The sequence below is a fragment of the Amblyraja radiata genome, chromosome 1, assembly GCF_010909765.2.
Source record: "Amblyraja radiata isolate CabotCenter1 chromosome 1, sAmbRad1.1.pri, whole genome shotgun sequence".
NCBI classification, from domain to species: domain Eukaryota; kingdom Metazoa; phylum Chordata; class Chondrichthyes; order Rajiformes; family Rajidae; genus Amblyraja; species Amblyraja radiata.
Genome location: NC_045956.1, coordinates 55416922 through 55443232, shown reverse-complemented (window position 1 = coordinate 55443232; position 26311 = coordinate 55416922). Strand labels below are relative to the sequence as shown.

The 26311-nt window shown below is 44.1% G+C and overlaps 1 protein-coding gene across 2 annotated transcripts in view; it reads left to right on the top strand.

Moving 5' to 3' along the window:
• Positions 1–26067, top strand: part of npnt (nephronectin) — a 69000-nt gene extending 42933 nt beyond the window's left edge. For both annotated transcript variants that reach the window (XM_033022130.1, XM_033022132.1), the window contains 4 exons: positions 5585–5680; positions 10465–10563; positions 18522–18781; positions 23836–26067. In XM_033022130.1, the coding sequence (XP_032878021.1) occupies positions 5585–5680; positions 10465–10563; positions 18522–18781; positions 23836–23937 (557 nt within the window). In that variant the 3' untranslated portion in view covers positions 23938–26067. The remainder of the gene's footprint in view (positions 1–5584; positions 5681–10464; positions 10564–18521; positions 18782–23835) is intronic.
• The last annotated feature ends 244 nt before the right edge of the window (positions 26068–26311 follow it).

Genomic DNA, 26311 nt, shown 5'->3' with positions numbered 1-26311 from the left:
GTTAGACTAACTGGTCTGTAATTCCCCGTTTTCTCTCTCCCTCCCTTCTTAAAAAGTGGGGTTACGTTTGCTGCCCGCCAATCCTCAGGAACTACTCCAGAATCTAAAGAGTTTTGAAAGATTATTACTAATGCATCCACTATTTCTGGAGCTACTTCCTTAAGTACTCTGGGATGCAGCCTATCTGGCCCTGGGGATTTATCGGCCTTTAATCCATTTAATTTACCCAACACCACTTCCCGGCTAACCTGGATTTCACTCAATTCCTCCAACTCCTTTGACCCGCGGTCCCCTGCTATTTCCGGCAGATTATTTATGTCTTCCTTAGTGAAGACGGAACCAAAGTAGTTATTCAATTGGTCTGCCATATCCTTGTTCCCCATGATCAACTCACCCGTTTCTGACTGCAAAGGACCTACATTTGTTTTAACTAATCTCTTTCTTTTCACATATCTATAAAAACTTTTGCAGTCAGTTTTTATGTTCCCTGCCAGTTTTCTTTCATAATCTATTTTTCCTTTCCTAATTAAGCCCTTTGTCCTCCTCTGCTGGTCTCTGAATTTCTCCCAGTCCTCCGGTATGCTGCTTTTTCTGGCTAATTTGTACGCATCATCCTTCGCTTTGATACTATCCCTGATTTCCCTTGTTATCCACGGATGCACTACCTTCCTAGATTTATTCTTTTGCCAAACTGGGATGAACAATTTTTGTAGTTCATCCATGCAGTCTTTAAATGTCTTCCATTGCATATCCACCGTCAACCCTTTTAGAATTAATTGCCAGTCAATCTTGGCCAATTCACGTCTCATACCCTCAAAGTTACCTTTCTTTAAGTTCAGAACCATTGTATCTGAATTAACAATGTCACTCTCCATCCTAATGAAGAACTCAACCATATTATGGTCACTCTTGCCCAAGGGGGCACGTACAACAAGACTGCTAACTAACCCTTCCTCATTACTCAATACCCAGTCTAAAATAGCCTGCTCTCTCGTTGGTTCATCTACATGTTGATTTAGATAACTATCCCGCATACATTCCAAAAAATCCTCTTCCTCAGCACCCCTGCCAATTTGATTCACCCAATCTATATGTAGATTGAAGTCACCCATTATAACGGTTTTGCCTTTGTCGCACGCATTTCTAATTTCCTGTTTGATACCATCTCCAACTTCACTACTACTGTTAGGTGGCCTGTACACAACACCCACCAGCGTTTTCTGCCCCTTAGTGTTTCGCAGCTCTACCCATACCGATTCCACATCCTGCAAACTAATGTCCTTCCTTTCCATTGCGTTAATCTCCTCTCTAATCAGCAACGCTACCCCACCTCCTTTTCCTTTCTCTCTATCCCTCCTGAATATTGAATATCCCTGGATGTTCAGCTCCCAGCCTTGGTCACCCTGGAGCCATGTCTCCGTGATCCCAACTATATCATAGTCATTAATAGCTATCTGCACATTCAACTCATCCACCTTATTACGAATGCTCCTTGCATTGAGACACAAAGCCTTCAGGCTTGTTTTTACAACACTCTTACCCCTTATACAATTTTGTTGAAAAGTGGCCCTTTTTGATTTTTGCCCTGGATTTTCCGGCCTGCCACTTTTACTTTTCACCTTGCTACCTATTGCTTCTACCCTCATTTTACACCCCTCTGTCTCTACGCTCACACATTTAAGAAACCCTTTCCCTTTAACTCCATCCTCCACTAGCCCATTCGACACCCCACCCCCCTTATTCAGTTTAAAACCACCCGTGTAGCAGTGGCAAACCTGCCTGCCAGAATGCTGGTCCCACACCTGTTAAGATGCAATCCGTCCCTTTTGTACAGTTCCCCCTTACCCCAAAACAGATCCCAGTGATCTAAGAATCTAAATCCCTGCCCCGTGCACCAGTTCCTCAGCCACACGTTCAGGTCCCGTATCTCCCTGTTCCTGCTCTCGCCAGCACGAGGAACTGGAAGCAAACCGGAGATAACAACCCTGGAGGTCCTGCTTTTCAGCATTTTTCCGAGCTCTCTAAAGTCACGCTGCAGAATATTCATCCCCTTCTTTCCGACATCGTTTGTGCCGACATGCACTACCACTTCCGGATGTTCACCTTCGCCCTTGAGGATTTTCTGCACTCTGTCCGTGACATCCTGGATCCTGGCACCAGGAAGGCAGCACACCATCCTCGCATCCCGTCTGTTGCCGCAGAAACCCCTGTCCGTACCTCTCACAATGGAGTCTCCTACTACAATGGCGTTGCCTGCCTTAGGCCTTTTTGGTTTTGGCTCAACAGTTAGTTATTTTGCTCTGGATTCCAACATCAGTATACTCTTGTCTCTCCATTAGTTGCTTACAATTTGACTGACCTAATGCTCTGACCTCTGCGTTCTGTTCCTGTCAATGCCTTTGGCCTCAGTTGCTTCCCTTGGCTTTGTATCTCCTGGCATTGTAAAGTTCAAGGCCATTGTTCTTCTAATTCTGAATAAATATGAAGGGCTTCAGCTGTGGAACTGAGATACTCTGAAGCATTAACTTATTTTTAAACCACTCATCAGGAAGCACTCATGATTCACCATGTGTGAATATATATTTTATATGTTTTTTTACTGTTGTTTTGTGGAACAAACATTGCCCACATTTGGAGTTAGTCATGGAGGTTTACAGTGTGGAAACAGACCCTTCGGCCCAACTGGCCCTCTGGCCCAGTTTACCAACATGTCCCATCTATAATAGTCCCACCATCCTGCATTTGGCCCATATCCCTCTAAACCTGTTCTATCCATGTACCTGCCTAAATGTTTCTTAAACTTTGCGATACCACCTGCATCAACTACCTCCTCCAGCAGCAGAAACCCACCACCTGTTGTGTGAAAAAGTTGCCCCTCAGGTTCCTATTAAATCTTTCCCCCCTCACCTTAAACCTATGTTTAACCACTCTTGAAATACTTTTCCAGATAATGTCAAAGTTCACGTGTCATTGTTCACGTTCACGTGTTTGTGAATGGTCCCGCCCCACCTCTTTGCCAGCTTTCTCTTTCCCACTATCTTCAGTCTAAAGAAAGGTCCTGACTCAAAATGCCACATGCATGTTTTCCAGAGATGCTGCCTGACCCGCTGAGTTACTCCAACTCTTTGTGTTCATTGTCTAAAACGACCATTCCCAACTCTTTGTGCACAACTCCCTTGGAGTGCCAAGTATTAAAGGGGGTTCAGGAGACTTTTATCTTGAGGTAATTTTGCTGGTAAAATTACAAAGGAAAAGGAAATAAAAATATGGTCAGTCTTATTGTAGGTCCTTTAGCAATATCTGGGTCAGCTTCATCTCCTTTAAAGGGTCGGCTGGTAATGTCACCAGGTGTTTAAGGGAGAGGGAGTATATTTTACGAATGGGAATAAGTGGAGTTTTTAAGTCACAGAAAAGTTGTGAAGTAATGATTCAAATGATGGAGACACAATGACAATCACAATCATCCTGCAGATGCTGGAATCATGAAGAAACCACAGTGCTAGTGTACTCAGCGAGTCAGGCACCATCTGTGGAGGACATGGACGGGTGGTGTTTTGGGTCGGGACCCTACTTCAAACTAATTGGAGTAGGGGGAAGAAAGCTGTAAAAGAGATGGGGGCGGTACAAAGACTGGCAGGTGATCGGTGGATAGGAGTGAAGATCCAAAAGCTGGGATTAATACAGATGGGTGCCCACTGATGTGTTGGGCTGAATGGCCTGTATAACTCTCTGCTGTATAGCTCAATGACGCGATAAAGAGAGATATCCCAATATCTGTTAACTGTCAATGGTTTTGTCGTGTACTACGATTGAAATATATTGAAATGATGTCGCATTTTTCACAATGTAGGCAGGCAGTGGTGCAGCTATCTGAGACGCTGCCTCACAGCTCCAGGGAGTTAAGTTCAATCCTGACTTTTTGTGGAGTTCTTCCTGTGAACACGTAGGTTCCTACTGGAAACTCCTCGTCCCAAAGATGTCAATAGGTTAATTAATCATTGTAAGTTGTCGCTGGTGTGTGTTTTTTTTGTTTAGTTTAGAAATACAGCGCGGAAACGGGCCCTTTGGCCTACCGATTGCGCGCCAACCAGCGATCCCTGTACACTAGCACTATCCTACACAGTAGAACAATTTGTACCGAAGCCAAATTAACCTTTAAAACCTGTACGTCTTTGGTGTGTGAGAGGAAACCAGAGCACCTAGGTGCTCACAGGGAGAACATACAAACTCCATAGAGATAGCACCTGTAGTCAGGATTGAACCCGGGTCTCTGGCGCTGTAAGGCAGCAACTCTACTGCTGCACCACTGTGCCGCCCACTGAGCGAGTGTAGGTGAGTCAAATGTCAATTAAGAGTGTTTTAATTGTCATGTACTGACAATGGAATGATGACATTATCACGTGCAGCAGCATAACAGGCCTGTAAACACAATACTCATAGATAACATGTAATAAACAAACAAAATCAGGAAAGTTATAACCTCAAAACTAATGCACAATCAGCCCAAGGTCCTTAGTGCAATCAAAGACAGTCCAAAGTTTATAGTTTTGTTAATTTGTAGAAATCTGTTACTTTTTGGGCAAAAGCCAGGACACATGGGAAGAAAGAAAATTCATAAGGAAGTAAAAGGCATAAAACTAGAAATCTGAAGTAAAAACAAAATCTGTAAAATATAAAAATATCTTTAAGGCGAGGCAACGTTTAAAGGAGATGTATGGGGCATAGTGTTTTACACAGAGGGTGGTGGATGCCTGGATTGTGTTGCCAGGCGTGGTGGTGGAGGCAGAAATGAAAGTGGCATTTAAGAGGCTTTTGCATGGGCACGGATATATGTAGGGAATGGAAGGATATGGATTACTCACAGGCACATTAGAATAGTTTATCTTGACACCGTGTTCGGATAGACATTGTGGACGAAGGGCCTGTTCCAGTGCTTTACTATTCTATATACAGGATAGGTCCATTGGGTTTGAAGAGAGTGAGAAAAAAATTGATTCTATGGGATTTTTCACGTTACTTTCAAGGCATGCCAGTCATTTTCAAAAATACTAAATTAGCTAAAACGTGGCCAATATCATTTGTGCATCTGCTGAGCAGAACAATTCCTAGGGTGCAATTTTGATGATTTGCAGAGGAGTTCCCACCAGAGTCCCAGCCAATATTGATACTCAATCAACATCACTAAAGTAGATTATCGGGTTGTTAAGAACGTTCAGGGAGCTTGCTAATCGTTCACACAAAGCGGCGAGAACATTGTTGGCGAGAACAAAATTAACCTGTTTCCACTCAGCTGATCCTCCCCCAAAACCAGTGCATTTAAATGGTGCCGACATTGTCCCATTGAAGGAGAATTACAGGATGTATCAGCGCACACACAGTGATCTAACGGGGGGCTTAGTGAGAGAAATGTTTAACCGATTTGCTTTCCTTGGTCTGTCATTGTTTGGATGTCAAAGGGATCAATTATGTGCAGGACAGTCAGAAGTGCTTCATTTGATGCTCTCTCACCAATGTGGTAATTATAGGAGTATGTGAACATGATTAATCTTGTGTTGCATCTAACAGATCTTCATTCATTTTGCAGTCCCACGTCACCCTGGAGGGAATGGGGCTTTACTCGGCCTTCTTGACATTGAAAGGGGGATTACCGCAGACGAAAATGATGCCGGAGACGACCAAGGTATTTATTCCAGTCCTGTCACTCACGCTGTGTTTAGAGCTGGCAGGGCTCCAGTTGTATGAAATCAAAGCTCACAGCTCTAGTTTACTGAGAGTAGGAGAGCTTCATCACAGTAACGGAGATACAATGGAAAAGAAACATAGAAACATAGAAAATAGGTGCAGGAGTAGGCCATTCGGCCCTTCAAGTCTGCACCGCCATTCAATATGATCATGGCTGATCATCCAACTCGGTATCCTGTACCTGCCTTCTCTCCATACCCCCTGATCCCTTTAGCCACAATGGCCACATCTAACTCCCTCTTAAATATAGCCAATGAACTGGCCTCAACTACTTTCTGTGGCAGAGAATTCCACACTTTCAACTACTTTTTGTGGCAGAGAAAAGATGAGCAAGCAGATTCAATTGGAACGTTCAGAAGGCATGCTGATAAAAATATTTAAAAAAATTTACGGGAAAACATCAGGACGGGATTAATTAGATTGTCCAGATGGTCACAGAATGATGAATTGAGTGGCCTCCTGTGCTATAAAAATCAGTGATCCAGGGCGGCACAGTGACGCAGTAGTAGAGTTGTTGACTTACAGCAACAGAGACCCGGGTTCGATCCTGACTACGGGTGCTGTCTGTACGGAGTTTGTACGTTCTCCCTGTGACCTCGTGGGTTTTCTCCGGGTTCTCCGGTTTCCTCCCACACTCCAAAGACATACAGGTTTGTAGCATAATTGGCTTCACTAAAGATTGTAAATTATAGGATAGTGTTAATGTACAGGGAGATCATTGGTCGGTGCAGTCTCGGTAGGTGGAAGTACCTGTTTCTGCATTGTCTAAAGAATCCAGGACGTTTCTCCATGAAGAAGCTGTAAAGAAATAAAGGAATTATGTGACCACAAAACTGACTGCAAATGTCAGATGGTCTTATTAACTTTGTTAACATAGCTAGGCTCTTCCTGCTTTCTAGTAATCCCCAGGGTGTCATCGCCTGACACCCTTCTGTCAGATTTAACCTTCTGGACACTCCCAGGCTGTAACCCTGCTTGGCAACTCATCGTTACACACTTTCTAAGGCAACAGAGCCATGGAGATGGAGATCACTTTCCATTACATGTCTCCGATGTGCAATACCTCACCTTACATATCTTGTACTCCACTGCTGAAATCAAGCAGACTCGTGCTGAACTTGCATAGCATGGAAACAGACCCTTCAGCCCACCGAGTCCATGCCGACCATTAGCCTTTCATTTTTACACTTATCCTACCCTTATTCTCCCCAAATTCCAATTGACCATCCACTAGATTCTACCCCTCACTGACACACTGAGTGTGCCCGCCATGCTGGGAAGCACAGTGGCGCAGGGGTGGAGTTGCTGCCTTATCATACCATACCATACCATACCATACCATACCATACCATACCATACCATACCATACCATACCATACCATAGAACTTTATTTATTGCAGGAGGGAAATTAATTTGCCAACAGTTATAAATAACAAAAACTACATGAAACATGAAAATAAAATGATGAGTGGTAAGGCTTTGGGGATGTGCAAAGATTGAGGAAGTGGGGTGGGGGGAGTCTCAGTCACAGTCTACCCCACGGCAGAAGGGGGAGGAGTTGTAAAGTTTGACAGCCACAGGGAAGAAGGATCTCCTGTGTTGTTCCGTCCTGCATCTTGGTGGAACCAGTCTGTTGCTGAAGGTAACCAGTGTGTCATGGAGGGGGTGAGCTGTATTGTCCAGGATGCCTGCAGTTTGAGGAGCATCCTCCCCTCCAAGACCATCTCCAATGAATCCAACTCCACCCCCAGGACAGAGCCAGCCTTCCTGATGAGTTACAGCGCCAGAGACATGGGATCGATCCTGACTACGGGTGCTGTCTGTATGGAGTTTGTACGTTGTCCCCGTGACCTGCATGGGTTTTATCCGGAAGCTCCAGTTTCCTCCCACATTCCAAAGACGTATGGGTTTTGCAGGTTGATTGGCTTCTATAAAAAATGTAAATTGTCCCTAGTGCATGCAGGATAGTGCTCGTGTATGGCGATCACTGGTTGGCATGGACTCAGTGGGCCGAAGGGCCTGTTTCCGCGCTGTATCTCTAAACCGAACTAAACAAGGGGCCAATTAACCTACCAGTCCCCACGACTTTAGGATATGGGAGGAAACCCGATTATCTTGAGGAAATCCACATGATCACAAAGAGAACATGCAAGCTCCACACAGACAGCACCCAAGGTAAAGTTAAACCCTTGTCGCTGACGCTGTGAAGCAACTACTTGCCGTACCACTGCGCCGCAGTTAGTGCAAGTGACCAAGGATGAATTTCTATGTGGAGATCTAAAGACGGCTTTGCTAAATCTCAAAGTTGTACTATTACAGGTACCAATTATGTCAGGCATGCTTGCCCCTGGCTACTCTGTCAATGATTTATCCTGGTAACCTTAGCTGTGAAGTGGGAGTCGAGTAAAACCCCTGTCTCACGGTGCGAGTCCACCCACGAGTGATCCCAAGTTTAAAACAAATCAAACTCGTGGTAATCACGTAGAATTAACGTAGCAGGAACGTCGGAACTCGTAACGCTAACGGCAGGTACTCAGGAAACTTGTTAACTCGTGAAAATCTTTCAACATGATGAAAGACTTCCACGAGTCAAATTTACTCTTGAAGTAAACATTTTTAACTTTTAAACTCGTTGTAAGAATGTAAGTAATCCGTGAGTTTACCGCAGTGACTCGTGAGCCTACCGTGGGCACTCTTTAACTCAGCGGGACAGGCAGCATCTCTGGAGAGAAGGAATGGGTTACTCCAGCACTGTGTCATACACAAGAAAGGGCAGATGCTGGTTGACAAAATGTGAACACACAGTGCTGGAGTAACACAAAGACACAGCAGAATTTTGGAAACGTCATCCCGTCACCCATTCCTTCTCTTTTGATTTGATTTGTTTAAAACTCGGGATCACTCATGGGTGGACTCGTACCGTGAGACAGGGGTTTAACACAACAGAACTTGCATACATATTATTCAAAGAACAGGTTGCACTGGGGAACAATGCAGATTGCAAAGCCTTGTTCAAACATCTGTAGAACCTCATTCATGATGTGCTCCTGTGTTTAAACCGTGTTCCTCACAGTCTTCTATTGGGTGAACATTCTGACAAAATTTGATGTTCCCACTCAGAATAATTTCAAACATCATTCTCTTGCATAGACAGTGACCATGTGTGGAAGAAATTAATTTAGAGGGAAATTAAAGGAAAATAACAAGCGGACACTTTGCAGGTTTACTTCAAGAGAATTTATTGCACAATATCATGGAGAGATGGCGGCAGTTAACTGCTCACCAGTTCTCTGACCTTATAGCAACATTAGGCAACAGTTATACTTTGTAGTAAACAACTTTTGTTTTTGGTTAGATACAGCTATTCAAAAATATACTATCTACTACATGGGTACCAATTATGTCATTTGTCATAACATGCTTTCTGTTTATGTCAATCTTATTCAACAACAAATAGTTAATACAAGTCAAATACAATACAAGAGCATCTTGACATTATTCTACCTCACCTTTTAGGCAGACCCTTTCTGAGCCAATCATAAGCCCCCCATTTACAGCAACATTTCTATGCTACTAGCGGTAGGGGTGTGGGTAATCTACTGTAACTTCTCACAAAGGAAAACAAGCTTCCTTATCTCCTTCTACTATTTCATGTTCACATTTACCATCCACCCTCCAACACAGTCCTACACAAGAGGTAATAAGTCTAATCTTATTTGCCGATTCCCACGAACCTCTTCCCCACCTGGTCAAAGAGAGATGCCATTTGTCACAATCAAACACTCTTTTGTTACCTTATTCAATTCCAATCAAAATGAAGTAGTGAAGGATATTAATATTTTCTCCCACACCATGTTTGCCTAGAATTAACTGAGACAAGCCCTAGTTCATCATTGAAGTGGGCACAGGATAACAAAGGGTAAAGATGATATTACAACAAATGTAATAAGATATATGTGATGTGTATTACTGTAATTTACTGTACTTCTAATAAAATAAAATAAATAAAAAAATAAAAAAAGATGAGCTTACACTTGAGTAGATATTATGTGATGTTGATTGGCTTCACTGCCTGGTTTCGAGCATTAAGTTGCTAGCAGTGTTACCTCACAGAACCAAATAAGTGCAAAATACCAAAGGGATCTTTTACCTAAAATATTCAAAAACCAAGACACCAAGTCGTTAGCATCTCGGACAGTGGCCAAGAAACCTTGCCCAGTCAAGAATGACAAGGTTGACATTCCTGGAAATGGCAATTGGCCTGCCTCACCCATCCCTCTTTGCTAACAAGCTAGCACCCGAGTTTAGTTTAGTTTAGAGATACAGCGTGGAAACAGGCCCTTCATCCCACTGAGTCCACACTGACCAGCGATCCCTGCACACTAACACTATCCTGCACACATTAAGGCCAATTTGTTTACCAAGCCAATGCCCCTACAAACCTATTCGCCTTTGGAGTGTAGGAGAAAACCAAAAATCTCAGAGAAAACCAGGTCACGGGGAGATCATACAAACTCCTACAGACAGCACCCATAGTCAGGGTTGAACCTGGGTCTCTGGCGCAGTAAGGGAGTAGCTCTAGTTCTACGCCACTGCGCCACCTTAATTTGAATATTTATTTGTTCAATCCCACAGAACACCTACACCTACAAGCATCAATGAACCAATGGGTCTCCTTAAGCTGTCTGGAGTAAACAGCTGTGTTTTTGGTTTGTTTACAGATATTTTGGTGAACAGCTGCAATTTTGACCACGGAATGTGTGGCTGGACACAGGAGAAAAATGCAGCACTTCTCTGGGAGCGAGTCCCTGAAGTGTCAGGTAATCAAAACCTCTTAAAGAACATGTTGTTCATGCCTTCATATAAATGGCAATCGAACAAAAAAATGTAGAAAATTATTCAATAGTCTGGCCAAATATTAACCTCAAACATTGTGTCAGAGGGTGGCGTATCTGTGGAATTAATTGCCACAGACGGCTGTGGAGACCAAGTCAATGGATATTTTTAAGGCGGAAATTAATAGATTCTGGATTAGTGCGGGTGTCAGGGGTTATTAGTATGGGTGTCAGAGATGAGAAAAAACTTTTTCACCCAGAGAGTTGTGAATTTGTGGAATTCCCTGCCACAGAAGGCAGTGGAGGCCAATTCATTGGATGAATTTAAAAGAGAGTTAGATGGAGCTCTCGGGGCTAGCGGAATCAAGGGGTATTGGGAAAAGGCAGGCACGGGTTACTGATTGTGGATGATCAGCCATGATCACAATGAATGGCGGTGCAGGCTCGAAGGGCCGAAATGACCACCTCCTGCACCTATTTTCTATGTTTCTATGTTATGGGGAAAAGGAGAATGGGGTTGAGGGGGAAAGATAGATCAGCCATGATTGAACGGCGGAGTAGACTTGATGGGCCGAATGGCCTAATTCTGCTCCTACCACTTATAGACTTAAGAACAAACATAGGATGAAATGTAATGAAGGTTGACTGGAAACCTAAATTTAGAAGAACTGGAAAAAAAAGGAAAGGGTGAAACTGTGGAGAGGGGATGCTACAGTGGAGGAATTCTAGAATTCTAGATAGTATGCCAGGCAATGGTATGGCAGAGAGGGCAATATTTGTGCCATTCAAAGTTTACAGGATTTCCGGATTGGAAGAGGTTACAGAGTGTGCAATATCAAGCCATGGAGTGATTCCAACATGAGGACTTTAAAATGAAGGTAGACGTGGAATAAAACATTTTTTTTTGTTTTTTATATGTCGGTCTGTGCCCAGTTGCACTTTAGTTAAGTAGCAATGATATAGCGAGTGGAATATTTTGTAGTTTTAACAAAAGCAGCTTTCTGGAAAGACTTTCTTGCAAATTTACCCACATTGGGCCCCAGGGAATAAGCGCTCAAGATACACTGAGGTATATCAGTGATAGAGGGTTAGTGTTGAGGTAGATTACAGGGCCTGTCCCACCAGCATGCGATTGCATGCGTCTAGCACGACCAAACGTGGTCGCTTGAAGCGTACGGCCTCGCGGGGCCGGTCCCAATTCGAACTGCGGAGGCGTATGGAGTTGTGCGGGGCTGGTCCCGACATCATTCTCACCAATCAGCTGGGCAGGAGGCGGGCCGACTGAATTTGAACGTCGCATGGCGTCGGGCGGTGATGTCATCCGCCATCAAGACGGTGCGTACGGCGTCAAGACGCTGCAAACGGCCTCAATGCGGCTGCGGGACGACAGGCCATTGTCGCGCGGGATTTTCGGACAGTGCAAGATTTTGGAGCCCCGCGCGATGTCGGGACCAGCCCCGCACAACTCCATACGCCTCCGCCGATCGAAGTGGGACCGGCTCCGCGAGGCCGTACGCCTCAAGCGACCACGTCTGATTGCGCTAGACCCATGCTATCGCATGCTGGTGGGACAGGCCCTTACCAAATGTGGAGGAGACATGAGGGGCTAAATGATTTCCTACTCCTTTGCACCCTCTTTCACATTGTATCTGTAGCTGTGACTTGAGTAAATCAGAATGCAAGATTAAAATTAATGTTTTAAAGGCACTTTTTAAAATAAATGTTCATAGAAAGGACCCCATTTATTTTTTTTAAAGTTAAAGTGAGCATCACCAGAGCCCGGGATCGATCCTGCAATTTTTCGAAACTGCAATTTTTATTCCAGATTTGGAGTCCCCTTGACGATAGAGAAGGGAGGCATGAAGGGTGCACAGTGTCGCAGCGGTAGAGTTGCTGTTTGACAGCGCCACAGATCCGGATTTGATCCTGACTACGGGTGCTGTCTTTATGGAATTTGTACTTTCTCCCCTTGACCGCATGGGCTTTCTCCAGCAGCTCTGTTTTCCTCCCACACTCCAAAGACGTGCAGGTTTGTAGGTTAATTGGCTTTTGTAAATTGTCCCTAGTGTGTAGGATAGTGCTAATGTACGGTGTGATGGTTGGTCAGCGTGGACCCGGTGAGCCGAAGGGCCTGTTTCCGCGCTGAACGAAACTAAACTACCCACTGCCCTTAACCAGTCTGACAAGTATGTGACCCCAGTCACACACAGCAGCACAGTTGATTCGTAAATGTCAGTCGCTCAGATCGCATGTCAATAGAGATGGGAATAAATAGGAGATCCTCTCTGGGATGTGGAGATGGAATCCTGGTTGCCATTTCTGTGCAGTACTGGGAATTGCTGCACTGTTGGAGATTCCCACTTGGATCTGTCTCTCTAGTGGACATGACACTGTTCATAAATCAAGTCCTCCTCTTACCCACGCCAATATTTAAACCTTAAGAAAATTATCGTTAAACAGATTCTGCTGTGGATAAATGTGGCTGCCATGTGTCCCCACATTACGACAATGACAGTACTTCAAAAGTATTTAATTTGTTTTAAAGTACTTGAGAAAATTCCCCATCATCAAAAATTGCTCTGTCCAAGAGTCAGGAGTCAAGATTGTTTAATTGTCATCTATCTATATTATTAAAAGTAAGATCTTGACCGCTTTTGACTCACTGCAATGTGATTTCCGAGAGAACGCCGTCACTTTGACCACCTCGCTCAGAGCCCCCCTCCGCCGGACTGGACTGGAGAATTTTTCCCATCGATGAAAAATCAGAGAGATAGTAATTTTTTTTTAAATTCGCCATTCTCTCTGCTGCCCCTGCTGGTGGGAGGGACTATAAAACCCGGAAGTGGTGTGCCTCACTCAGTCTCTGCAAGATGGAGGAAGCGAGAGGGTCACGTCTCTCTGAGCTCTGAACAACACTGAACACATGTCTACTCAACTGTGAGTGCCCTTAATGTGGTCTGAAAATGGTTAAAGGCACTGCAAATGGTTGTTTGGGGGTTTTGGGTTGAAGTAAAAAGGCACTGCAAATGGTAGTTTGGGCGTTTTGGGTTGAAGTAAAAAGGCACTGCAAATGGTTGTTTTGGGAGTTTTGGTTGAAGTAAAAAGGCACGGCAAATGGTTGTTTGAGGGGTTTGGGTTGAAGTAAAAAGGCACTGCAAAGGGTTGTTTGTCTAAACTTGACAACTTCCTGTTTGCACTATATTGATTTTAGATAAAATGCTACCACTTATGGCTGTGATTTTTGGCCATCTTACTCAGTCCCCCTCCGCTCATCAGATGCAGAGGATTCTTCCCATCTATGAAAAATAAAAGTGTTATTAGTGTTTAAAAATCTCTCTCCTGTCAATCACGCCATGAAGGCCACACCTTTTCCGGTGGGAGGGGGAGGGATTATAAAACCCGGAAGTGTGGGTGTGGCTCAGTCTCTGCATGATGGGGGAGGGAGAGGTCACGACTCTGAGCTGTGAATCAACTGAACACACTGAATGTCTACTGATCTGTGAGAGTGGTGTTTTGTGTGGTTTTATGGTGGTTTCACCCTGCTTGAAATGGTATGAAACTGCATTTGAATGTGGTGGCCTTGCACCCTGCATGAAATGTTATGAAACTGCATTTGAATGTGGTGTCGTTGCATCCTGCATGAAATGGTATGAAACTGCACTTGAATTCGGTGGCCTTGCACCCTGCCTGAAGTGGTAGGAAACTGAACCTGAATTTGGTGGCCTTGCACTCTGCTTGAAATGGAATTTCAAGAAATAGCCGTGAGTCAACTGCCAGCCCACCAGCCATGAGTGAGCTGCCAGCACATCAGGCTTGAGGGACTGAGCTGCCACCCCAAGAATCCATTTGGTCCACAATGTCCATACTAGCCCTCTGGAGACCAGTAGTCCCTGCAGCCAACAACACCCATACCAGCTCTCCAGAAAGCCCCTCTCCCCCCCCCCCCCCCCCCCCCCCCCCCACTGGCCACCAATATTGGAATTGGTGGAGAGGTGGAATATTGCATTGGGGGACCAGCCCTCCCGTGTGAACATGGGACCCAACGAGTCCCACTTAGTCTAGAATGTTTAAAACAGAACATTGACATTCTTACTTGCAGCAGCATAACAGGTCTGTAAACACAGTGCCCAATAAATAACATTATAAAGAAACAAAAAACATTTCAATAAATAAAAAAAAACAATATTAGTGCAACCCCCCCAAAAAAACCCTAGGGCAACCAAAGCAGTTCATAATTTGAAGTCTAGAATTTAATATAGGCTTTAGCGATCCAGCACGCAAATAGGCCCTTCAGCCCACTGAGTCCACGCTGACCTGTGATCACCCCATACACTAGCACTATTCTACACACTAGGGACAATTTACAATTTTACCCAATGAAACTACAAACCTATACGTCTTTGGAATGTGGGAGGAAACTGGAGCACTGTGGAAAAAACCCACACGTTCACAGGGAGAAGGTACAAACCTCGTACAGCCAGCACCTGTAGTCAGGATCGAACCTGGTTCACTAGCGATGTAAGGCAGCAACTCTACTGTTGCATCACTGTGTGCCCATAGTTGGTGCCCCTAGTATCTCCCATCTTGTATCGTCAAGGGGACTCTAAATCTGGAGTAAAAATTGCAGTTTGAAGAAGAGTTTATCTGAATTTTCTTGCAGCTGCAGAGCTGTAATATTTGTTGACATGTGTGCTCTGCCTGACAACAGTGATTGCCAGATGGGCCCTGACAGAACGGCACTGGAGGGAAGCCATCACTTAAACAGGTATGCAGAACAAATTAAATGGGAGGGCAGAAGGCCAACGAGGGCAGACACTGAGGTCAGGGACAAATTAGGATGATGGACGCTCCTGTCCAGCTTCTGAGCATCCGGCTATATGCGCACTCCTCTAGATCAGTGGTTCCCAACCTTTTTTAGCTCATGGCCCCCTTGAGATCTTTTAATTTTTCTGTGGCCCCCCCTGTCATTATTAGCGGAAAAGAAGTACTTCAATATTATAATACCTTCCATAAAAATATCAGTGTCTATTAATTGCACATATATTCTCTTTTATTCTATTCCACAAACATCAAAATATTTCAACTGCATAGATTTAAATTTATTAGAACTGAAATTTAGGAGGCAACAGGGTGGTAGCTCCATATGGCCCCCTTCATTGAACCTGTGCCCCCCTAAATCCCAACATTATTCTGTGGCCCCCCTGAAATTTGCCACGGGGGGCCATATGGCCCCAGGTTGGGAATCACTGCTCTAGATGACAGAGACCGTGATCTACGGGGACCAGGGGGAGGAGAGCACTGCCTGATTGGAACGTGTTACTTGGATTAAAGCTTCAATGACTCCCAAATAATTCATCATTCTCGCACAAGCATGGCAGGCGAGATCAATTCAGGCCAAGTACTGGTTTAAAAGAGCTACTTTAGTTTAGTTTAGAGATACAACTTGGAAACAGGCCCATCAGCCTATCGTGTCCATGCCGACCTATGATCACTCGTATATACTAGTTCTATCCTACACACAAGGGACAATTTGTAGAAGCACATCTTTGAAATGTGGGAGGAAAGCGGAGCACCTGGAGAAAACCCACATGGCCACAGGGAGAATGTACAAAAATCCGTAAAGACAGCACCCGTAGTCAGGATCGAACCCGGATCTCCAGCGCTGTGAGGCAGCAACTCTACCGCTGTGCCATTTAAACAAATTGACTATTGGATAGTATGTCCAACAGAGGCACCCTGTCAACTGATTGCCTTTATAGTTAACAAATTAACTCTACATGGCACAGGCTTGTTTTCCTTGTGCTCATTGAGGTCAGGGGATTGGTGCCCAGAAATGAACACAATACTCTAAATGTGGCCTCACCAATGCCTTATATAACTGCTCTTTAGCCATATTGAATAGGCCAAATAGCCTACTCCTGCACCGATTTTCTATGTTTCTATGAAACGCCATAATGGAACAATTAGTCTAAACTGTGTGTGTGTGTGTGTGTGCGTGTGTGTGTGTGTGTGTATGCACGTGTGTGCGCGTGCACGTGTGTGTGTGTGTGCGCGTGTGTGCATGCATGCACGTGTGTGCGTGTGTGTGTGCACGCACGTGTATGTTGCGGGCAGATATGCTTAAATGAAACCAGCCATTTGTCCCTATGATGCTGGATGTTTTATGTCCTTACATTACAAATTCAAAGCCTATGCTCCATTCTGGAATGCTGTGCTGTGCTGTCTGCCGCCCGTAGTGAATGAGGAACAAAGACGTAGTGAGCCATGGCAACAATTATCTTGTTAACTGTGGACAGTTGTGCCAAAATTGCAAAAAGGAACTTTCAGCAATCAAGAAACACTTGGAGACACATTCTGCTGCTGACTACTTGTTGTGAATGCGTTTGTGGCATTGGTACTTTTAGATTTGGGTAGCATAAAACAAAAAGTTTTCACTGTTCCTCAGTACACATGGCAATAATAAACTAAACTAAACTAAGAATCATTGGGGCGGCACAGTAATGTAGTGGTAGAACTGCTGCCTCAATGCACCAGAAACCCGGGTTTGATCCTGACTATGGGTGCTGTCTGTACGGAGTTTGTACGTTTCCCCATGACTGCGTGTGCTCTGGATTCCTCCCACACTCCAAAGACGTTCTAGTTTGTAGGTCAATTGGCATCGGTAAAATTGTAAATTATCTCCAGTGTGTAGGATAATGCCAGTGTACGGGACGATCACTGGTCAGCGTAGACTCCGTGGGCCAAATAGCCTGTTTCCGCTCTGTATCTCTCAAGTCTGACGTTTAAAAGGATCATAATGCACAGGCCTCTCGCTCCACTCTACTTCTGCCAACTCTTTGAAAATGCTCTCAAGTTATTCCATTCGCCCCTCCTTTTCTGAAAGCTACTATTGATCCTGCTTCCACCTCTCTTTCAGGGCATGTGGATAGTTTCTCTTTTGCTAAGTATTCAAGCCCAAGGTTTCCATTAGGTGCAAGCATTTGAGAACTTTCACACGGACTCTGCACTCATGTCGAATTACAGAGACGCAAGTACCTGATCTAGAATGTAGAATCCAGGGCAAGACTGGACCATCACGTTTAGTTTAGTTTAGTTTAATTTATTGTCAGCTGTACCGAGGTGCGGTGAGAAGCTTTTTTGTTGCGTGCTATCCAGTCAGTGGAAAGTCTATACATGATTATAATCGAGTCGCCCAGAGTGTGCAGATACAGGATAAAGGGAATAACATTTAGTGCAAGAAAATGTCCAGTAAATTAAAGATAGACCGAGGGTCTCTAATGAGGTAGATGGTAGCTCAGGGCCGCTCTCTAGTTGATGATAGGATGGTTCAGTTGCCCGAAAACAGCTGGGAAGAAACTGTCCCTGAATCTGGAGGTGTGCGTTTCTCACTTCTGTACCTCTTGCCTGATGGGAGCGGGGAGAAGAGGGAGTGACCGGGGTGAAACTAGTACTTGATTATGCTGGTGGCCTTGCCCATACAGCGTGAGGTGTAGATGGAGTCAATAGAAGGGAGGTTGGTTTGTGTGATGGGATGGGCTGCGTCCAGAAGTTAGAAAACGCACACCTTCAGATTCCCAGCTGTTATCAGGCAACTGAATCGTCCTCTCACCAAACTAGAGAGTGGTCCTGACATACCATCTACCTCATTGCAGGCCTTTAATCTGCCTTTAATCAGACTATATTGGACTTTATCTTGTGGTAAATAATATACCTTATATCCTATATCTGCGCACTGTGGATGGCTTGATTGTAATCATGATGTAAACTGGATAGCACGCAACAAAAAATCCTTTTCACTGCAACTTGGTACAAATGACATAATAAACTATACTATACTAAACCAAGCAGAATATGCTGTTCCTCCTGTCTGCGTGTTCCACTCCCATTTTAATGGCGACCCTAGTTTGTGCGAAGTCCAATTCTCTCCTGATGTGTGTTTTCAGGTCGTGGTTGGTATCTGACTCTTCACGTGACCCACCACAAGCGGAGGGAGGTCGCCCACATTTTCCTGGTGCTGGGGCCAACGACAGGTGCGGGCAACCTCTGCCTTTCCTTCAGGCACAAGCTGTCCGGAGACTCTCCAGGAAAGATCCAGGTGTTCGTGAAGAGGAATGGCATTTATGGACACACACTGTGGGAGAGGAACAGGGGGCGTGGCTGGAGGACGAGTTGGTTCACACTGAGGGGACCAGGTCTTGAGAGCGTGAGTGCCGTCAACTTTAAAACAGTGCAACCTTTAAATCACCGTAGTTGGTGGGTACACAACAAATGGCACACATTCAGGCATCCCAGAGTGGTCTCGGCCAACTCAAGTGCATCAAAGATAGACACAAAATGCTGGAGATATTCAGCGGGTCTGGCAGCATTTCTGGATAAAAGGAATAGGTGATGTTTCGGGTTGAGACCCTTCATCAGTTTGACAAAGCAGCCTGATCAAGGATCTCGACCCGAAACATCACCTATTCCTTTTCTCCAGAGATGCTCCCTGACTCTCTAAGTTACTCCAGCATTTTGTGTCTATCTTAAGTGTAAACCAGCATCTCCAGTTCATTCTTCCAACTTCAAAGCCTGAAGACGGGTCCCGACCTGAAACGTCACCTATCCATGTTTCCATGCGATGCTGCCCGACCAGCTGAGTTACTCCAGCTCTTTGTATTTTTTTGCTGAAGATTTCAGCATCTGCAGTTCCTTGTGTCTATCAGCTTTATTTGCCTCAATTTCAAGTTAATAGTTGTATGTGAATCTGGAATGGGTATCCAAACCACCAGCAACAGAGACAGAGTGGATACTGATACATTGACGGTGGGTCAAAACCATTCTGCCATTCTTTTGCTCCCAGTGGGGTAATCAAAATTCCTCAGCAAGATGATGAACCCCTGCAGCAATGTAGTGTATCTCAAATCCCCCCGAAACTCTTAAAACACTCTATAGCGATAACAATCTCAACAGTCTAGTTCATGGGCGACTTTAAGCGATGGTTTGCCAGGGTCATTCTTAGATGTACCCCACTTACACAAGGGGGGAGAGGGCGATGGATCGGGCACCTACACTTTAAACAAACTATTGGAAATAGGATGAAACTCCTTGTATCCCATACCCTTGTCTCCAGATCCTTGTAGTGCCTGGAATGTCTGTGTAATCTTGGCCAAGTTGTGGAAAAGTCAGACTTGATTAGTGAGCACACTGCTGCCATTAATTATCCTTAAATATTGCTATTCAACTCCACTTTTCTTGCAATCGTCCCTTTTATACAATAACAAGGGAATGATGGAAAACATGAGGTTGTTCCAATGAGTTTATTTTTCGTATGCAGGGAAGAGCATTGAGTTAAACAGTGTGTAATCAGACTTGAATGCCACATGCACTATTTGCACAGAAGCAGCTGTCTGGACGTGTCACTGCCAACACACAGTTTGAGAAATGAATTAAATGTGCCTTTGATGGCTGCAGTATTCGTGCACTAACTTAGTGACCATGCACGGGGTTGCATCTGCTAAAGGCGTTGAATTGAAAACAATCCTGTTACATACATCACAGAATACCAACGAGATTTGACAGGCTCGGACTTTATATTTTGGAGAGTAGGAGAACTTGCAAATGTGAATAAAATCATGAGGGGAATAAAAAAGTGAACGTGCAGAGTCTTTTCCTCAGGATATGGAAATCAAGAGCTAGGTTTAAAATGAGAGGGGACATATTTAATAGGAACATGGTTGGCTGCTCTGGAAGGTTAGATCACATGGGATCCAAGGAGAGATAGCAAATTGGCTCCATAGAAGGAAGCAGAGGGTGACGGTGGAAGGTTGCTTCTCGGATTAGAGGCCTGTGACTAGTGGTGTGCCTCAGGGTTTGGTGCTGGGCCCATTACTGTTTGTCATCTACATCAATGATTAGGATGAGAACATACAGGGCAAGATTAGCAAATTTGCTGATGATACAAAAGTTAGTGGTTTTGCTGAAAGTGAAGATGGTTGTGAACGATTGCAGCAGGATCTGGATCGATTGGTCACATGGGCGGACGAATGGTTGATGGCAATTAATACAGAGAAGTGTGAGTTGATGCATTTTGGGACGTCTAACAAGGGCAGGACCTACACAGTAAATGGTCGGCCTCTGGGGAGTGTTGTAGAGCAGAGGGATCTAGGAGTGCAGGTGCATGTTTCCTTGAAGGTCAAGTCACAGGTAGAGAAGGTGGTCAAAAAGGATTTTGGCACATTGGCTTTCATCAATCAGAGTATTGAGTATAGAAGTTGGGAGGTCATGTTGCAATTGCATAAGACTTTGGTGAGACTGCATTTGGAATATTGTGTTCAGTTCTGGGCACCATGTTATAGGAAAGATATTGTCAAGCTTGAAAGGGTTCAGATAAGATTTACGAGGATGGTGCCAGGACTAGAGGGTGTGAGCTATAGTGAGAGGTTGAGTAGGCTGGGTCTCTATTCCTTGGCATGCAGGAGGATGAGGGGTGATCTTACAGAGGTGTATAAAATCATGAGAGGAATGTATCGTGTAGATGCACAGAGTCTCTTGCCCAGAATAGGGGAATTGAGGACCAGAAGACATAGGTTCAAGGTGAAGGGGAAAAGATTTAATAGGAATCCGAGGGGTGACTTGTTCACACAAAGGGTAGTGGGTGTATGAAACAAGCTGCCAGAGGAGGTTGCCAGAGGAGGCTGGGACTATCCCATCGTTTAAGAAACAGTTAGACAGGTACATGGATAGGACTGGTTTGGATATGGACCAAACGCGGGCAGGTGGGACTAGTTTAGCTGGGTCATATTGGCCGGTGTGGGCAAGTTGGGCCGAAGGATCTGTTTCCACACTGTATCACTCTATGAGGAACGTGAGGGCCAACTTTTTCACTCATCTGGGTGGTAGATATATGGAATGAGCTGCCAGAGAAGGTAGTTAAGGCAGATAACATTTAAAAGACATTTGGATAGGTACAGGGATAGGCATGGTTTAGAGGGATGTGGATGAAACATGGGCATAGGGGGCCAGCTTGGATGTAACATTTTGGTCAGTGCGGTAGACATGGGCCAAGGACATGCCATATGACTATGACTCTAGGTTTCATTGCCGGGGTGAAGCTTTTGGAATGCTCCAAGGGCTTGGGAATTGTTGCAGGATGTTTGTCTTTTGAAGAGAATCAGATGATATGGAACGACAAAACAAGGCAGGCCACCGATTGTGTAAAGGGCAGGGTTCTAGTCAATACTGTATCTGATGATAGATTCTGTTTATTTATCAAAAGTTCCACATGAATTATCACACTATTAAGGTGCATGCTTTTGAGAAGACAATCTTGTGAAACTTTGATAAACATTTGTTCTCTTATCATGATCCTAACTTACTGCAGTCTGGTGAAATAGCAAAGCGATGTGATCTATCAACAAATAGATAATATGTTTTGACTGTCTATGTGCCGCCTTGCTGTTAACCCTTCAATCGGTTAGAGCAGAATGGATAACCAAATTGATGCATGGTTGATGGGTTAACTTAATAAGATGGCACATAGACAGCATTGGCAGTCAGAACATATTGCCAGTACAATCAGTTCAGAAGCCCATTTTCAATATTATCTATTTGTTGTCAGAGCACATCTCACAAAAATAAGGACAAAAATAGATAAAATGTCTCCCTGGTCCTCATTTTTGTTAATCAACCTGCATCTGACAATCTACCTGGAAAACCGGCATCTGACAAGCTACCTGGACCATATCTATTGCATTTGTTTCATTAACCTTTTTATTATCCCACCAAACCATTCAATCAGGTTAGTCAATGAATTGCCTACGAGAAATCCATGGCTCTGCTTTTTTAACTGAAACTTCTGTCCATATTTTTGTTCCATAAATATGGCTTCTGAAGGTTTCCCCACCTCTGAGGTTGGTCCTATCACCCTGCAGTTGCCGGCAATGTCCTCACACCCTTTTTGACCAAAAGTATCAGAAATGCCATTGTCCAGTTCTCTGGAACCACTCCAATAACTAGGGGCTGTCAGGAGATTATAGCAAGTCCTTTGCAAATCCCATGCCTTCTGCAGCCTTCAAGAAGCTATCTGGGGATCTATGGGTTTTTTTTTAAGGATAACCAGGATTTCTAGTACCTCCTTATTACTTGTCATACTGTTATCTTGCTACCTACCTTTATACTCATTCTTGAGAATGGTGTTGTCATTGGGTCTCGTTTACAAGAAGCAAACTATGAAGATTGGGTCTGGAGCATTTTGGGCAGAATAGAAAATCGAACTCGGCCTGTAGTGTTTATGCCAAACATGATGCCAAGACCAACTCTTATCTGCCTGCATATAATCCATATTTGTTCATTCCCTGCATATCCATGTGCCTACGCAAATGTCTCTTAAATGCTACTACGGTATCAGCCTCCAACACCACCTCGGCATTGTGTTCCAGGCACTCACCACCCTCCGTGTAAAAATACTTGCCTTGCACATCTCCTTTAAACTTTGCCCATCTCACCAACCTATGCTCTTTAGTATTTGGTATTTCCATCCTGGGAGAAAGGTCTCCTATCTATGCCTATCATTTGATATACTTCCATCTGGTCTCCCCTCAACTTCCAGTGTTCCAGAGAAAACAATCCAAGTCTGTAAACCTATCCCTGTAACTATTACCCCCTAATCCAGGAATCCAAAATAGTCATAAACTCCCCACTGCCAAAGAGAATGGGACCACTTCATTGCTTTGGTCGAGCTGCCAAATACATTTAATGGCAAAAGATTGATCCTATCTCCTCCAGCATAATGTAGCCCCTGAAAAATGAGCTTCATATACACTCTACTTCATATGGTCCTGGAAAATATGCACAATTCAATAATAAAAAGGTCTATTTAGCCTTTAAAATATAATCTGATTGCACTAATGTGGACAGGATATACTTGGTGAGTTTGGACACAATCTTTTGGAGATCAGTGCAAGGCGATAGATGGTTTACTTGGTGAACTAACACAAAACTTCACGGATTAGCTGAAAAATATCTCAGAAACTCTGAAGATTGAAAGTTCAGGTTACATAATGCAAAGAAGAGATTGCTGTTTTTTTTCCAAATTTCTGAAGAAGGGCCCCAACCCACAACATCGCCCATCCATGTTCTCGTGAGATGCTGCCTGTCCCGCGGAGTTACTCCAGCACTCTGTGTCTTCTTTTGTAAACCAGCATCTGCAGTTCCTTGTTTATACGTTTCTCACCTGGTTTCTCTCTCTCTCTCTCTCTCTCTCTCTCTCTCTCTCTCCAGGTCATCTTCAAAGGGGTTCAAGAGAAGAACAGAGGAGTCATCGGTCTGGATGATATCAGCTTGCAAAAAGGCCAATGCTCGGGAAGGCCTTGGGGGCAGTAGTGAAGCAGAGGGTTCCACATCTGAAAGGACACCCCACCTCATCCCCCTCTGTGTGAGGACTGAATGCAGGGGGGAGAAGTAGCTGACTGCCATTCTATTTGGCTCCTGGGTACAATCTTTCCTGGACACAGCCCTCTGAGGGCACAAGAGATTCAAACAAACTCCGCATTTTTAATAAACCTTATCTGTGTGCTTATGCGATTAGTCTGTGGTCCAGTAATGCTGATGAGTATGGCTATGAAATCTCCAGAATGAGAGGGGTGTTGGTTCGAACAGCCGCTCTAAATGACACGACTCATTAATCGACATTAGGCTGGAGTGTGGACCCACCCAACTAGATGTCAACGCCTTGCACGAATCATATCTCTGTCATTCTTATCAGGGCACTGGACTGGAAACATCCTAAACGTTGTCCTGATGAGTCTTGGCCCTCGGATGGTAAATATCTCACATAACCTGAAACCTGGGTCCAGCATCACCTTTTTAGAAGTTTCCATGTGAAGTTAATCTGACACCACGCACGTATATTTGAGCTGCAAGGGACTTCAGTCAGTAGTCACTCCATTAATTCCTGGCCCTTTTTCTTCCTCTCCTCCTTCTGCTCTTGCCCGTCATGCAGGGTCTCATTGTGGTGCTCCACCCCTTTGTCATCCTCCACCTCATTACAGGTGCGTAACTGAGGACTTGTTAAATTGCAGTCACTGCCGTCTCAGCTTAAAGCTGCCTGGCAACTCTCCTCACACCCCATTCCCACATTGAGCATGTTGTTGTACACTGGGAAATCATTCGGCTCCATGCGGGAGGGACTCCTGTACTGTCCTGGATCGCGTCACATGGACTGCCGCTTAGTAACCCAGGTGACTGTTTCTCCTTCACATTTTTGTCTCTTAAGAGCTTGACAGTGGTCGTGCCATGAATATGTTTCTACAATGTGCTTTTGCTTTTAATTGTTTGTTTAGTAATTGATGCCAAACAACAACTATAGCCATTTAAAAATGTACCTACGTGTAAATGAATTCTTTATTGTTTGGGATGATTGTCTCACTCTATTTAACATGCGTTTGTTTCACATTTACTTGAGCATGCACTTACTGCAGCTATTTGTATTTGTGTAGGCACTCCATAGTACTGCATATAACACTGCAGGGAATTACACAGTTGTACTTTTACATGCTTTTCAGGCAGCTATTGAGGAGGTTTGTAGCAGTGTTTATTTAGGAATGCAAATTGATGGGATTATCAGAATACAAAACTCACTTCCTGATTTTACCAGAACACACAAATGGTTGCAAACCCAGAAAATTAAATGGTGAGTATGCACATTATTCCTTATATATTGCAATAAATAAAAATAAAGTTTTCTTTTCAAGAGGAACAAAGCAATACATCCAGATCACAGTGGCCCTTGTTTGGCAGTCAGGGTGCAGGAAACTAGTCCAGTGTGATTGGGTGGGATATCTTGTCTTGGTTATGTTCACACCCAGTAAATACCCTTCAGTTAAGTACCCTTCATCACTACAAGGTTTTATAGCAAGACTTCAGCTGTTCCACTCCTTATAACTATAGCTACCAATTATGATTGTAGCTTGAGAGTGGGACTATTTCTGATCAGTATGGTCAGTCCTTGAATACATCCTGTATTGTGTGTTAACATTTATCAGTTTGTTCAGTAATCCTCGTTAAACAACACCCATGAACACTATTGGGTGGCACTAAGACTCAGAGCTCATTTTGTGATTCCTGTGGCACTATGTTTACAATGGTAGTTATTTTTTCTTGAATTCTCACATGGTCACATATTCTATTAGTAAACATTTTTGGTCTGAATATATTTTTTGCCCCCACTGAATATATTTCTTGCCCAGCATTCTGCGTTATCAGACCCATGCCTGTCCCCAATGAAAGGCAGTCAGTGGATCCAAAATATAGGCCTTCATGGGTGATGATGGAATATTTATTACAGAATATTTAACACAGGCAGGAATGGCATTTCTTTATGAAGTTAATGACAACGAGTCAACCTTTGTTTAAAACTGGCCACCATTCGATGGAAGCCACCCCATTCACTGGAAGGGAATCAAAGGGTTAAAAATGTGCTGATTTTTGTAATAAAAATGGACTTGTGTAAAAGTGCTTGTTCTCATTAGTGATAGACAATATCAACTCTCACTTCATTATGTCCATGGTGGTACCTTAGTAGCAGAATCTTTGGGAGATGGAACCAGATGCAGTTACCATGGGTTAGGTTGTTCCAAATTGACCTGGTGATGTTTCTAAGGTGAGCTTTTACCAAGGGTAGGGGAATCAAAAACCAGAAGCAATAAATTTAATGGGAAAGGGGGTAGATTTAATGGGAACCTGAGGGACAGCCTTT